Source organism: Hemiscyllium ocellatum, chromosome 7 (genome assembly GCF_020745735.1).
Source record: "Hemiscyllium ocellatum isolate sHemOce1 chromosome 7, sHemOce1.pat.X.cur, whole genome shotgun sequence".
In the NCBI taxonomy this organism is placed as follows: domain Eukaryota; kingdom Metazoa; phylum Chordata; class Chondrichthyes; order Orectolobiformes; family Hemiscylliidae; genus Hemiscyllium; species Hemiscyllium ocellatum.
In genome coordinates, this window is record NC_083407.1 from 1,370,514 (window position 1) to 1,383,878 (window position 13,365).

Genomic DNA, 13,365 nt, shown 5'->3' on the forward strand with positions numbered 1-13,365 from the left:
ACAACCCCGCTTCTAAAAACAGAAGTAAAATAGAATAAGGTAACCACCTCTCCCCATCAACATTAACCAAACGCCCCAACATATATATATATATATATACATACACACATAGGGGGAAAGATAAGAAAAGATGAAGGGATGTAAACCAAAATAATGGGAAAGGCAGACCAGCGTCCACAATCTCTTACAGTTTATTTAAGAGAGTCCAAGAATTCCTTAGCCTTCTCCGGTGATCCGAAGTTATATATGGATCCTTCGTGGCTAAGGCGTAGCGTCGCTGGATATCGTAAGGAGTACTGGATATTTAAGTCCCTTAAACGCTTCTTCGCCTCATCGAATGCCTTCCTCTTTCGGACCAAAGCTGGGGAGAAGTCCTGGAACAGCATGATCCTGGATCCTTTGTGGGTCATAGCTTGGGGATCTTTTCCCAGATTTCTTGAGGCTTCCAGGAGCATCTGCCTCTCCCTATAGCTCTGCAGCTGGAACAGGACCGGGCGTGGGCGCTGGGTTGAACCGGGCCCACGTACTGTGACCCGGTAGGCCCATTCTACCCTTACCTGGCCTGATCCATTATGCAGATTTAAAAGTTGTGGCAGCCAATGCTCTAAGAATGCTGTCAGCTGACCTCCCTCTTCCTGCTCGGGCAGGCCCAACAACCGAATATTTTTTCTACGACATCGATTTTCGAGGTCATCAATGTGGTTTTCTAGGTTCTGGACTCGATTCTCGAGAAAACGGATGTGGTCGGCTGTTGATTTTATCCCAGTCTCTGAGGCTGCGGCCTTCGACTCCACCTCTCTGACTCGGCACTCCAATTCCTGAATGTCTCTGCCCTGCTTCTGCAGCTCTGCTGATAGTGCTTCTCTGCTCTGCCGAGACTCATCGATAAAAGCATCAATCTTCGCCTCCCACCTGGCAAACATCTCCTCAAAGCTCATCTTCATTGGTAAATCTCCTGAAGTAGCTGAAGACACCTTTGTTGCAGCTGAAGAGGGAGAGGGTGGGGGAGGGGTCCCTGTTTTCTTAGAGCCGCCTGTTCCCTTCCCTTTACTCATTTTCCAGCTAGTATTAGACTATTTAAATGTACTAATAGGTAACTATTTAAGGTTAACAACTATTATAAATGGTTTAGTGAGTGTGGTGGGGGTGGATAGCCCACTTTTCCCAAGTTTTGGGTAGAGCACTGTGGACTCAGTCTTGCTGGGTTTCCGCCATCTTGGATCCCCCCAGCAATGTTTGTTTTTAAATATTTGTTTTCTCATTTCACTCCATAATTAAAAATATGGAAAAAATAAAAAAAAATTATCTTTACAGTATTTAAGAAGTTTAATGAAGTGACTTATCTGATGAATATTCCTGTTCATAGCAAAAAGATTTGGTTTTGTCATATAAACTTCTGTAAAGATATTATCATAGGGCACAGGATAAGGAGGAATAAGTGTGTCAGCTGGAGAGAGCAGTGGAGGATGGCAGACGGACAATTCTCAAAGTGAACCTCTGACAATTTAACTCACGGACACAGAAATACTGGGACAGTTAGACACTGTTCTCATATTTAGAGAAAGGATAATAGGAGGACATTCTAAGATTACCAAGAGAATTTAAGTTCATCTGCCATAATACACCTGGATATACGATATTAGTTCCACAAGAGGTGGACATAGGAGAGTCAGGAGTAATAAAACAACATCCTAACTTTGCAGGGGGGTTGGATGGTTCATGTTGTAAATGGCAGTGGAGTATGTGTGTGCACAGTGTGATTTGATCAGCAACATGTAGCTGATTGGTTTGTGCAGTTGTGACCAGTCATGGATGCTCAAGGTCATCATCCTGATGACAACTCTCTGATTAGTTCCTGGGCAGCTGAACAACTTGCGGCTGTGAATGACACAGGGCGAGGCTTTCAAGCTGCTGGAGGGACAGGTTTTGTGCGTGGCTCTACTTCTCTGCACTGAAGAAAGCCAGAATCTTTCTCCACCAGTTAGCTGTTGACTTTAACCAATAACTAAGAGACTTTGTAGCTAATTGACTTGAGCACCCTGCAAATAAGTGAAAGAAAAGGGAGGAAGTGATTAGGAAGAAGAGCAAGTCCTGGCAGGTTAGCAGGACTATCTTAATGAATCTTGTCGAGTGGTTCTACAAATTGTGTTTTCCCAGGTTGTTTTTCCCTCCATCCATCAAACCAATTCTTTCAGTTTGCCTGTGTCTATTTGTGTGTGTATGGGTTTTGAAAGAACAAAGAGCAAAGAAAGTTTACAGCCCAGGAACAGGCCCTTCGGCCCTCCAAGCCTGAGCCGATCCAAATGTACTGTCTAAACCTGTCGCCCAATTCCTAAGCATCTGTATCCCCCTGCTCCCCACCTACTCATGTATCTGTCCAGACACATCTTAAATTAATCTACTGTGCCTGCCTCTACCACCTCTGCTGGCAACACATTCCAGACACCCACCACCCTGTGTGTGAAGTACTTGCTGCGTGTATCTCTCTTAAACTTTCCACCTCTCACCTTGAAAGCGTGACCTCTCGTTATTGAATCCTTCACCCTGGGAAAAAGCTTGTCTCTACCCACCCTGTCTATCCCCTTCATGAGGTTTTCAACATCAATCAGGTTCCCCCTCAATCTTTTTTTCTAATAAAAACAAACCTAACCTACTCAACCTTTCTTCATAGCTAGCACCTTCCATACCAGGCACCATCCTCGTAAACCTTCTCTGCACCCTCTCCAAAGCGTCCACATCCTTTTGGTAATTAGATTACTTACAGTGTGGAAACAGGCCCTTCGGCCCAACAAGTCCACACCGACCCGCCGAAGCGCAATTCACCCATACCCCTACATATACCCCTTACCTAACACTACGGGCAATTTAGCATGGCCAATTCACCTGACCCGCACATCTTTGGACTGTGGGAGGAAACCGGAGCACCCGGAGGAAACCCACGCAGACACGGGGAGAACATGCAAACTCCACACAGTCAGTCGCCTGAGGCAGGAATTGAACCCAGGTCCCTGGCGCTGTGAGGCAGCAGTGCTAACCACTGTGCCACCGTGCCGCCCTCACCACTGTGCCACCGTGCCGCCCTCTGGTAATGTGGTGACCAGAACTGTACACAGTATTCTAAATGCGGCTGAACCAATGTCTTGTACAATGTTAACATGACTTGCCAGCTCTTATACTCAATACCATGTCCAGTGAAGGCAAGCATATCATATACCTTCTTGTAAGTAAAAAATGAGGTCTGCAGATGCTGGAGATCACAGCTGCAAATGTGTTGCTGGTCAAAGCACAGCAGGCCAGGCAGCATCTCAGGAATAGAGAATTCGACGTTTCGAGCATAAGCCCTTCATCAGGAATGGACCACTCTATCCACCTGTGCAGCAACCTTCAGGGAACAATGGACCTGCACCCCCAGATCTCTCTGCTCATTAATTTTTCCTAAGCTCTTCCGTTCATTGTATAATTCGCTCTAGAATTAGACTTGCCTAAATGCATCACCTCACATTTGTCTGGATTGAACTCCATCTGCCACTTTTCCGCCCAACTCTCCAGTCTCTCTATATCCTCCTGTATTCTTTGACAGTCCCTTATGCTTTCTGCGACTCCACCAATCTTCGTGTCATCTGCAAACTTGCTGATCATACCAACAGTGCCCTCTTCCAGATCATTTATGTATATCACAAACAACAGTGGCCCCAGCACTGACCCCTGTGGAACACCACTGGGCACCTTTCTCCATTTCGAGAAACTCCCTTCAACTACTACTCTCTGTCTCCTGCTACTCAACCAGATCTTTATCCACCTGCTAGAACACCCTGCACACCATGTGACTTCACTTTCTCCATTAGTCTACAATGGGGAACCTTATCAAACACCTTACTAAAGTCCATGTATATGACATCAACAGCCCTTCCTTCGTCTATCAACTTGGTCACTTCCTCGAAGAACTCTATTAAGTTGGTAAGGCACGCTCTCCCCCACACAAAACCATGTTGCCTATCACTGATAAGGCCATTCTTTTCTAAATATAAATATAAAAAGGGTTAAGGTTTTAATGAGTGGAGCCACATGTTGATAGTTCATAGAGATTACTTGTGATTAGAATTTATTTATTTGTGAGAAACAGTAATTCTTCTTAAGAACAGGAAACTGGTCAATGTTTTCTGTGAGCCTGACTGCAATAGACCTGTAAATTAGGACTTTATGAACTTTGATTAGTGCTTAACTGATCCCTGGAGTAGAGGGGTTTGAGAATGAGCTGTTCTACAAGTGAATCGAAACAATGTGCTGCCTGAAAGGGCAACAGAGACGGGAAAATGACTTCCAAAAGAAACTGGATAAAGGTTGAAAAGGCTTGTTGAGTTCAGACTGATGATAATGTGATGATAAATTCTCCTCCGTCTCAGATTACCTGGCCGCAGTGGATAGATGGTTTGCAGTTTTATTACCAAAGATGAAACCCTTGATGTACCAGAATGGAGGCCCCATCATCAGTGTTCAGGTGAGAGCGGAAGGTGTGAGGCCCCCCTCTCCACACGGCTGAGCCAAGACTAACTCGACCTCAATTTGTGTTGAAGTCTCTGTCCACATAACTGACCTGAAGATGTCTTTGCTCCTTTTGCAGGTGGAGAATGAATATGGGAGTTATTTTACATGTGATTTTAACTACCTGCGGCATCTTCGTGAGGTCATGCGCAAATTCCTGGGTGATGATGTCTTACTTTTCACCACTGATGGGAACCAGCTACAAGAGTTGAAATGTGGCACCTTGCAGGGGCTCTACTCAACTGTGGATTTTGGCACCAGTAAGCTGTAATTACTCCAACTCCCACTGGGGCAAAGGTCCTCAAACACTGACTCTCACTGGGGCGTGGGACCCACACACACTGACTCTCACTGGGGCATAGGACCCACACACCCTGACTCCCACTGGGGCGTGGGACCCACAGACACTGACTCTCACTGGGGCGTGGGACTCACACTCACTGAGTCCCGTTGGGGTGTGGGACCCACACACACTGAGACCCACTGGGGCAGAGGACCCACACACACTGACTCTCACTGGAGCGTGGGACTCACACTCACTGAGTCCCACTGGGGTGTGGGACCCACACACACTGACTCCCACTGGGGCAGAGGACCCACACACACTGGCTCCCAGTGGGGCAAAGGACCCACAGACACTGACTCTCACTGGGGCATAGGACCCACACACACTGACTCTCACTGGAGCGTGGGACTCACACTCACTGAGTCCCACTGGGGTGTGGGACCCACACAGACTGACTCCCACTGGGGCATAGGACCCACACACACTGACTCTCACTGGGGCATAGGACCCACACACACTGACTCTCACTGGGGAGTGGGATGCACACACACTGACCTTCACTGGGGTACACTTCCACACACACTGACTCCCACTGGGGCGTGGATCCACATGCACTGATTCTCACTGGGGGAATAGTCTATTTTTGCAGCTTATAAGACTGTGGTTTGGGATTCCTTTTGTTGGCTCCGGATTGAATTGTGCAGAACAAAGCTGAGAGGATGAGGTGCAGATTTCTGTGTGGTGGAGGATTATACTCATGGTGAATGTTCTGTTCTTCTTACTGATCCCTCATTGAATGAGCTAAATTGGAGCTGCAACATGGGCAGCTTACTCAGCTTCCCACTCCATGCCACAGGATGTTAAACTCCAAATCCCCAATTCATACCGTTAACCCATTGCTAACCAACTCTTTGATGTTGTGATGATCCCTGATTCAATCCTGAACTTGAACTGCACATTTCCCATTCTTTCAGCACAGTCAAAAATAATTCTCTCACTTGTCTCTAAATCATGAACATTTATGCTTGTATCCCTGTTCCTATGTTCTAGATCAGACCATGTAAGCAACGGGTTCCTCCCCCGGTGATAGCTGTTAGTGATGGGCTGCATTTTGAGTAAATGCTTTGTTTTCTGACCCTGCAGCTGATGATGTCAATGCTTCATTTCGAATCCAAAGGCAGTTTGAACCTGAAGGCCCACTGGTGAGTGCGGCTGTTTCTGGGGGTCATTGGATGGACTCTGGTTGCTATGGGATGGACCTGTTTGTGTGGATTGGGGTGGACTAGGCCTTTAGGTCGGGTTTTGTTGACCCTGGAGGGTGTGTGGGGATGGCCTGAGAGAGTAAGCATCAGATCCTGGTCTGTAGCATTGCAAGGTGGGTTGGGGAGACTCTGTGAGGAAGAGAGAGCAGGTCCTATGTTTGTGACTGAAATGGTTTGATGATTTAGGGAGTGGGGATAGACTAATGTATTCTGGCTGGACCTGACTCGATCTGCTATGATCTATTCCTGACCCATGCTATTTTATTTCCATTCCCCAGGTGAATTCTGAGTTTTATGTGGGATGGCTGGATTACTGGGGTGTGGAACATTCAGTGGTTCCAATTGAAAATGCCACCAGAATGCTGGAGGAATTGCTGCAACTTGGAGCCAGTGTGAATATGTGAGCTCATGTCTTTAATTAGCCCGTGGGGCAGTGCCCCTCAGAACCCACTCAGCTGCTGGATCATGTACTTGGTGCTTGTTAATTGGAACATGAGTTCTCACCCCCACTCTCACACTTATCCCCACCCTCAACCTCGCCCCCACCCTCATTCCAACCCGCACCCACACTCTCACACCCACCCTCACACTCACCCACACCCCCACCCTCACTCCAACCGCACCCACGCTCTCGCACCCACTCTCACCCTCACTCCCCACCCTCACCCCCACTCCCCACCCTCACCCTCACACCCACCGACATACCAAACCCCACCTTCCCTCCCACCCTCACCCTCCCACCTTCACCCTCCCACCTTCACCCTCCCACCCACACTCCCACCCACACTCCCACCCTCACTCCCACCCACACTCCCACCCTCACTCCCACCCTCACTCCAACCGCACCCACACCCACCCTCACTCCCCACCCCCACACCCTCACATCCACCCTAACACCCACCCTCCCACCCTCACACCCACCCTCACCCACATCCTCATTCCCAACATCACCCCGATCCTCACCCTCTCCCACACCCTCTCCCACACCGTCTCCCACAGCCTCTTCCACACCCTCTCTCACACCCTCTCCCACACCCTCTCTCACACCCTCTCCCACACCCTCTCCCACACCGTCTCCCACACCGTCTCCCACAGCCTCTTCCACACCCTCTCCCACACCCTCACCCTCACCCTCACCCACACCCTCTCCCACACCGTCTCCCACAGCCTCTTCCACACCCTCTCCCACACCCTCACCCTCACCCTCACCCTCACCCTCACCCACACCCTCTCCCACACCGTCTCCCACAGCCTCTTCCACACCCTCTCCCACACCCTCACCCTCACCCTCACCCACACCCTCACTCCCAACCTCACCCCGATCCTCACCTTCGCCACATGCTTCCCCCTCCACACTCCCTTGCTTCCTACTCTCTCCCCCCTTGCCCACCCACTGTCTCCACCCTTGACCCACCTCCTTTCCCATCCCCACCCCCACTCCCACTCCCAGCTCCCACTCTCATCCTTACCGTGTTCTGCACTGATACCCACCCTTGCCTTTGCCCCCACCCTCTCCCCAACCCTCCTCCCCACCCCTACTCCACTGCCTCCCTCACTCTTATACCCACCCCTACTTCCAAGTCACCCCCATTCCCACCCTCCTCTCCAGACCAACCAATATCCCACCCTCACCCCGCATGGGTCAACAGGTCAGGATTGGCCAGGTCAGCGTGTTAACTTTAAACTTTTGTTATTTTGCTGTTATTTTTGCAGGTACATGTTTGAAGGTGGGACTAATTTTGGATACTGGAACGGTGAGTCTCTAATACCAAGGTGCTGCATCCTGGTCAGCGTCTTTGTGAAAGTCCTGGGATGGATGGAGTTAAACAGAGAGCGGTTTGAGGCTGATCAAAGATTCCAGCTCATTGGGCTGATTCTATCTGTAATGCACATGAATGAGAAGGGCTGTCAATGGACGAATACCACAGAGGCCTGTGGTATTATTCAGGGTCACATATTCAAACGCACCAAGATGGTTGGGGGAATTAAAATTCAATTTCTCCATCAGAAATTGGATAACTACTATTAGTGACAGTGACTGTGAAATTACCATTGACTAAAACCCTGGCTGTTTCACAACTTCTCTATAGGGAGCGAACTTGACCATCCATACACAGTCTGGCCGACATGCGATTTCAGACCAACAGCAATGTTGTTGATTCTTGGTGACCCCCAAAATGGCTGAGTAAGCCACTGCATTCAAAGGCCTTTAAGAAAAAAAACATTTGTGGAATGTGGGCTCCACTGGCTGGGTAAAAAATGAGGTCTGCAGATGCTGGAGATCACAGTTGAAAATGTGTTGCTGGTTAAAGCACAGCAGGTCAGGCAGCATCCAAGGAACAGGAAATTCGACGTTTCGGGCCAGAGCCCTTCATCAGGAATGAGGAGAGTGTGCCAGGCAGGCTAAGATAAAAGGTAGGGAGGAGGGACTTGGGGGAGGGGCGATGGAGATGTGATAGGTGGAATGAGGTCAAGGTGAGGGTGATAGGCCGGAGTGGGGTGGGGGCGGAGAGGTTAGGAAGAAGATTGCAGGTTAGGAGGGCGGTGCTGAGTTGAGGGAACCGACTGAGACAAGGTGGGGGGAGGGGAAATGAGGAAACAGAATGGCTGGGCCAAGCATTTATTACCCATCTCTCATTGTCCCTTGAGAAGGTGGGGGTGAGCTGCCTTCTTGACCCGCTGCAGTCCACGTGCTATGGGAAGACCCACAATGCCCTTAGGGAGGGAGTTCCAGGATTTTGACCCAGCGACACTGAAGGAACGGCGATATATTTCCAAGTCAGGATGGTGAGCCAGTTGTCGTGGTGCATATGGGCACCAATGATATAAGTAAAAAACGAGCTGAGGACCTGAAAGCAGAATTCAGGGAACGAGAAGAGAAGTTGAAGAGGAGGGCCTCACAGGCAGTGATTTCGGGATTACTCCCAGTGCCATGTGCTAGCCAGGGCAGAAATAAAAGAATAGGCAGGATGAACACATGGCTTGGGATGGTGTAGGAGGGAGGGGCTCAGATTAGTGGGACATTGGGACCGGTTCTGGGAAAGGTGAACTCTTACAAACTGGATGGTCTGCATCTGAACCAGACCGGAACCAATGTCCTTGGGGGAGTTTTTGCTACTACTGTTGGGGAGGTTTTAAACTAATGTGGCAGGGGGCTGGGAACCAGAAGAGAAAACTAGTCAACAATGAGGTGGGAACTAGAGATTGTAACAAACAGGATCATGACGTTAGCATCACCAAGGTGAAGAGTACGCAGAGAGCAGATGAACACAAAGGAATTGGTGGCCTGAAGTGCATTTGCTTTAATGCAAGGAGTATAGTGGGTAAGGCAGATGAACTTAGGGCTTGGATTGGTGCCTGGGAGAATGACATTATTGCGATCACAGAGACTTGGTTGAAGGAAGGGCATGATGATTGGCAATTAAATGTTCCAGGATATAGATGCTTCAGACAGGACAAGGAGGGAAGTAAAAGTGGGGGAGGAGTTGCATTGCTGGTCAGGAATGATATCACGGCTGTGCTAAAGGAGGACACTATGGAGGGCCTGAGCAGTGAGGCATTATGGGTAGAGCTGAGAAATAAGAAGGGTGCAGTGACATTGTTGGGGCTGTATTACAGACCTCCCAACAGTGAGCGTGAGGTAGAACAACAAATAGGTAAACAGATTATGCAAAGATATAGAGGCAATATGGTGGTGGTGATGGGAGATTTTAATTTTCCCAACATTGACTAGGATACACTTAATGTCAGAGGGGGCAGAATTTGAAGGAGCATCCAGGAGAGTTTTCTAGAGCAGTATGTCAATAGTCTGACAAGGGAAGGGGCCATATTGGACCTGGTACTGGGGAATGAGCCAGGCCAGGTGATAGAAGTTGCGGTGGGGATTTCTTTGGGAATAGTGACCACAATTCTGTAAGTTATAGAATAGAACATAGGACAATACAGTGCAGAACAGGCCCTTTGGCCCTCAATGTTGCGCCGACCTGTGAACTGTTCTCAGCTTGTCCCCCGACATTAGTCCATCATCATCCATGTGCTTATCCAAGGATTGTTTAAATCTCCCTAATGAGGTTGAACATAGAAAGTACAGCACAGAACAGGCCCTTCAGCCCACGATGTTGTGCCGACCACTGATCCTCATGTATGCACCCTCAAATGTCTGTGATCATGTGCATGTCCAGCAGTCTATTAAACGTCCCCAATGACCTCGCCTCCACAACTGCTGCTGGCAATGCATTCCATGCTCTCACAACTCTCTGTCTAAAGGACCCGCCTCTGACATCCCCTCTATACTTTCCTCCAACCAGCTTAAAACTACGACCCCTCGTGTTAGCCATTTCTGCCCTGGGAAATAGTTTCTGGCTATCAACTCTATTTATGCCTCTCATTATCTTGTATACCTCAATTAGGTCCCCTCTCCTCCTCCTTTTCTCCAATGAAAAAAGTCTGAGCTCAGTCAGACTTCCTCCTCTGAACCCTCTCCAAAGCATCCACATCTTTCCTATAATAGGGTGACCAGAACTAGACGCAGTATTCCAAGTGCGGTCTAACCAAAGTTTTATAGAGCTGCGAGGAGAAAGTGAGGTCTGCAGATGCTGGAGATCAGAGCTGAAAATGTGTTGCTGGTTAAAGCGCAGCAGGTCAGGCAGCATCCAAGGAACAGGAAATTCGACGTTTCGGGCATAAGCCCTTCATTAGGAATGAGGAAAGTGGGTCCAGCAGGCTAAGATAAAAGGTAGGGAGGAGGGACTTGGGGGAGGGGCGATGGAGATGTGATAGGTGGAAGGAGGTCAAGGTGAGGGTGATAGGCCGGAGTGCAGTGGGGGTGGAGAGGTCAGGAAGAAGATTGCAGGTTAGGAAGGCGGTGCTGAGTTCGAGGGATTCGACTGAGACAAGGTGGGGGGAGGGGAAATGAGGAAACTGGAGCAATCTGAGTTCATCCCTTGTGGTTGGAGGGTTCCCAGGTGGAAGATGAGGCGCTCTTCCTCCAACCGTCGTGTTGTTATGGTCTGGCGATGGAGGAGTCCAAGGACCTGCATGTCCTCGGTGGAGTGGGAGGGAGAGTTAAAGTGTTGAGCCACGGGGTGGTTGGGTTGGTTGGTCCGGGCGTCCCAGAGGTGTTCTCTGAAACGTTCCGCAAGTAGGCAGCCCGTCTCCCCAATATAGAGGAGGCCACATCGGGTGCAGCGGATGCAATAGATGATGTGTGTGGAGGTACAGGTGAACTTGTGGTGGATATGGAAGGATCCCTTGGGGCCTTGGATAGAAGTAAGGGAGGAGGTGTGGGCGCAAGTTTTGCATTTCTTGCAGTTGCAGGGGAAGGTGCCGGGAGTAGAGGTTGGGTTGGGCGGGGGGGGGGGTGGACCTGACGAGGGAGTCACGGAGGGAGTGGTCTTTTCGGAACGCTGATAGGGGAGGGGAGGGAAATATATCCCTGGTGGTGGGGTCCGTTTGGAGGTGGCGGAAATGACGGCGGATGATACGCTGTATACGGAGGTTGGTGGGGTGGTAGGTGAGAACCAGTGGGGTTCTGTCCTGGTGGCGGTTGGAGGAGCGGGGCTCAAGGGCAGAGGAGCGGGAAGTGGAGGAGATGCGGTGGAGGGCATCGTCGATCACGTCTGGGGGGATGTCTGCAGTCCTTGAAGAAGGAGACCATCTGGGCTGTGCGGTGTTGGAACTGGTCCTCCTGGGAGCAGATGCGGCGGAGATGAAGGAATTGGGAATATGGGATGGAGTTTTTACAGGGGGCAGGGTGGGAGGAGGTGTAGTCCAGGTAGCTGTGGGAGTCAGTCGGTTTATAGTAGATGTCTGTGTTGATTCGGTTGCCCGAGATAGAAATGGAAAGGTCTAGGAAGGGGAGGGAGGAGTCTGAGACAGTCCAGGTGAATTTGATGTCGGGGTGGAAGGTGTTGGTAAAGTGGATGAACTGTTCAACCTCCTCGGAGCACGTGGCATACAGTCATCGATGTAGCGGAGGAAAAGGTGGGGGGTGGTGCCAGTGTAGTTGCGGAAGATGGACTGTTCCACATATCCTACGAAGAGACAGGCATAGCTGGGGCCCATGCAGGTGCCCATGGCAACTCCTTTAGTTTGGAGGAAGTGGGAGGATTGAAAAGAGAAGTTGTTCAGGGTGAGGACCAGTTCAATCAGTCGAAGGAGGGTGTCAGTGGAAGGGTACTGGTTGGTACGGCGGGAAAGGAAGAAGCGGAGGGCTTTGAGTCCTTCGTGATGGGGGATGGAGGTGTACAAGGACTGGATGTCCATGGTGAAGATAAGGCGTTGGGGACCGGGGAAGCGAAAATCCTGGAGGAGGTGGAGGGCGTGGGTGGTGTCCCGAACGTAGGTGGGGAGTTCTTGGACTAAGGGGGACAGAACCGTGTCAAGGTATTGGGAGATGAGTTCGGTGGGGCAGGAGCAGGCTGAGACAATGGGTCGGTCGGGGCAGTCAGGTTTGTGGATTTTGGGCAGGAGGTAGAAACGGGCGGTGCAGGGTTGTGGGACTATGAGGTTGGAGGCGGTGGATGGGAGATCCCCTGAGGTGATGAGGTTATGGATGGTCTGGGAGATGATGGTTTGGTGGTGGGAGGTGGGGTCATGGTCAAGGGGGCGATAAGAGGAGGCGTCCGCGAGCTGGCGTTTGGCCTCAGCGGTATAAAGGTCGGTGCATCAAACTACTACCGCACCTCCCTTGTCTGCCGGTTTGATGGTGAGGTTGGGGTTGGAGTGGAGGGCTGCACGTTCCGAGGGTGAGAGGTAGGAGTGGGTGAGAGAGGTGGACAGGTTGAGTCAGTTAATGTCGCGGCAGCAGTTGGCTATAAAGAGATCAAGGGCGGGTAAGAGGCCAGCACGGGGTGTCCAGGTGGATGGGGTGTATTGGAGGCGGGAGAAGGGGTCGTCAGAGGGTGGGTGAAAATCCTGGTTGAAAAAGTAGGCACGGAGGCGAAGGCGGCGGGAGAACTGTTCAATGTCTCGCCGCGTGTTGAACTCGTTAATCCGAGGGTGTAGGGGAATGAAGGTGAGGCCTCTTCTGAGGAGTGATCTTTCATCCTCAGAGAGAGGGAGGTCTGGAGGGATGGTGAAAACATGGCAGGGCTGGGAGCTAGGACCTGCTGTGGGGCTGGAGCTGGGAGTGGGGGCAGGGTTAAGCGCAGAGGCAGGGATTATGGTCACTCTCACCAAAGTGCTCACCTACAACTAAGACAAACAGCAGGCTTGGTTCATTACCAAGCACCAGATCCAGTGTGGCCTCCCCTCTTGTCGGCCCTTCGACATACT

At 50.4% G+C, this 13,365-nt stretch overlaps 1 protein-coding gene across 1 annotated transcript in view; it reads left to right on the top strand.

Moving 5' to 3' along the window:
• Window positions 1-13,365, top strand: part of glb1l (galactosidase, beta 1-like) — a 105,254-nt gene that overhangs the window by 55,808 nt on the left and 36,081 nt on the right. The window contains exons 5-9 of the mRNA XM_060828182.1: window positions 4,404-4,498; window positions 4,622-4,802; window positions 5,972-6,030; window positions 6,369-6,490; window positions 7,804-7,844. Coding sequence (XP_060684165.1) covers window positions 4,404-4,498; window positions 4,622-4,802; window positions 5,972-6,030; window positions 6,369-6,490; window positions 7,804-7,844 — 498 coding nt within the window. The remainder of the gene's footprint in view (window positions 1-4,403; window positions 4,499-4,621; window positions 4,803-5,971; window positions 6,031-6,368; window positions 6,491-7,803; window positions 7,845-13,365) is intronic.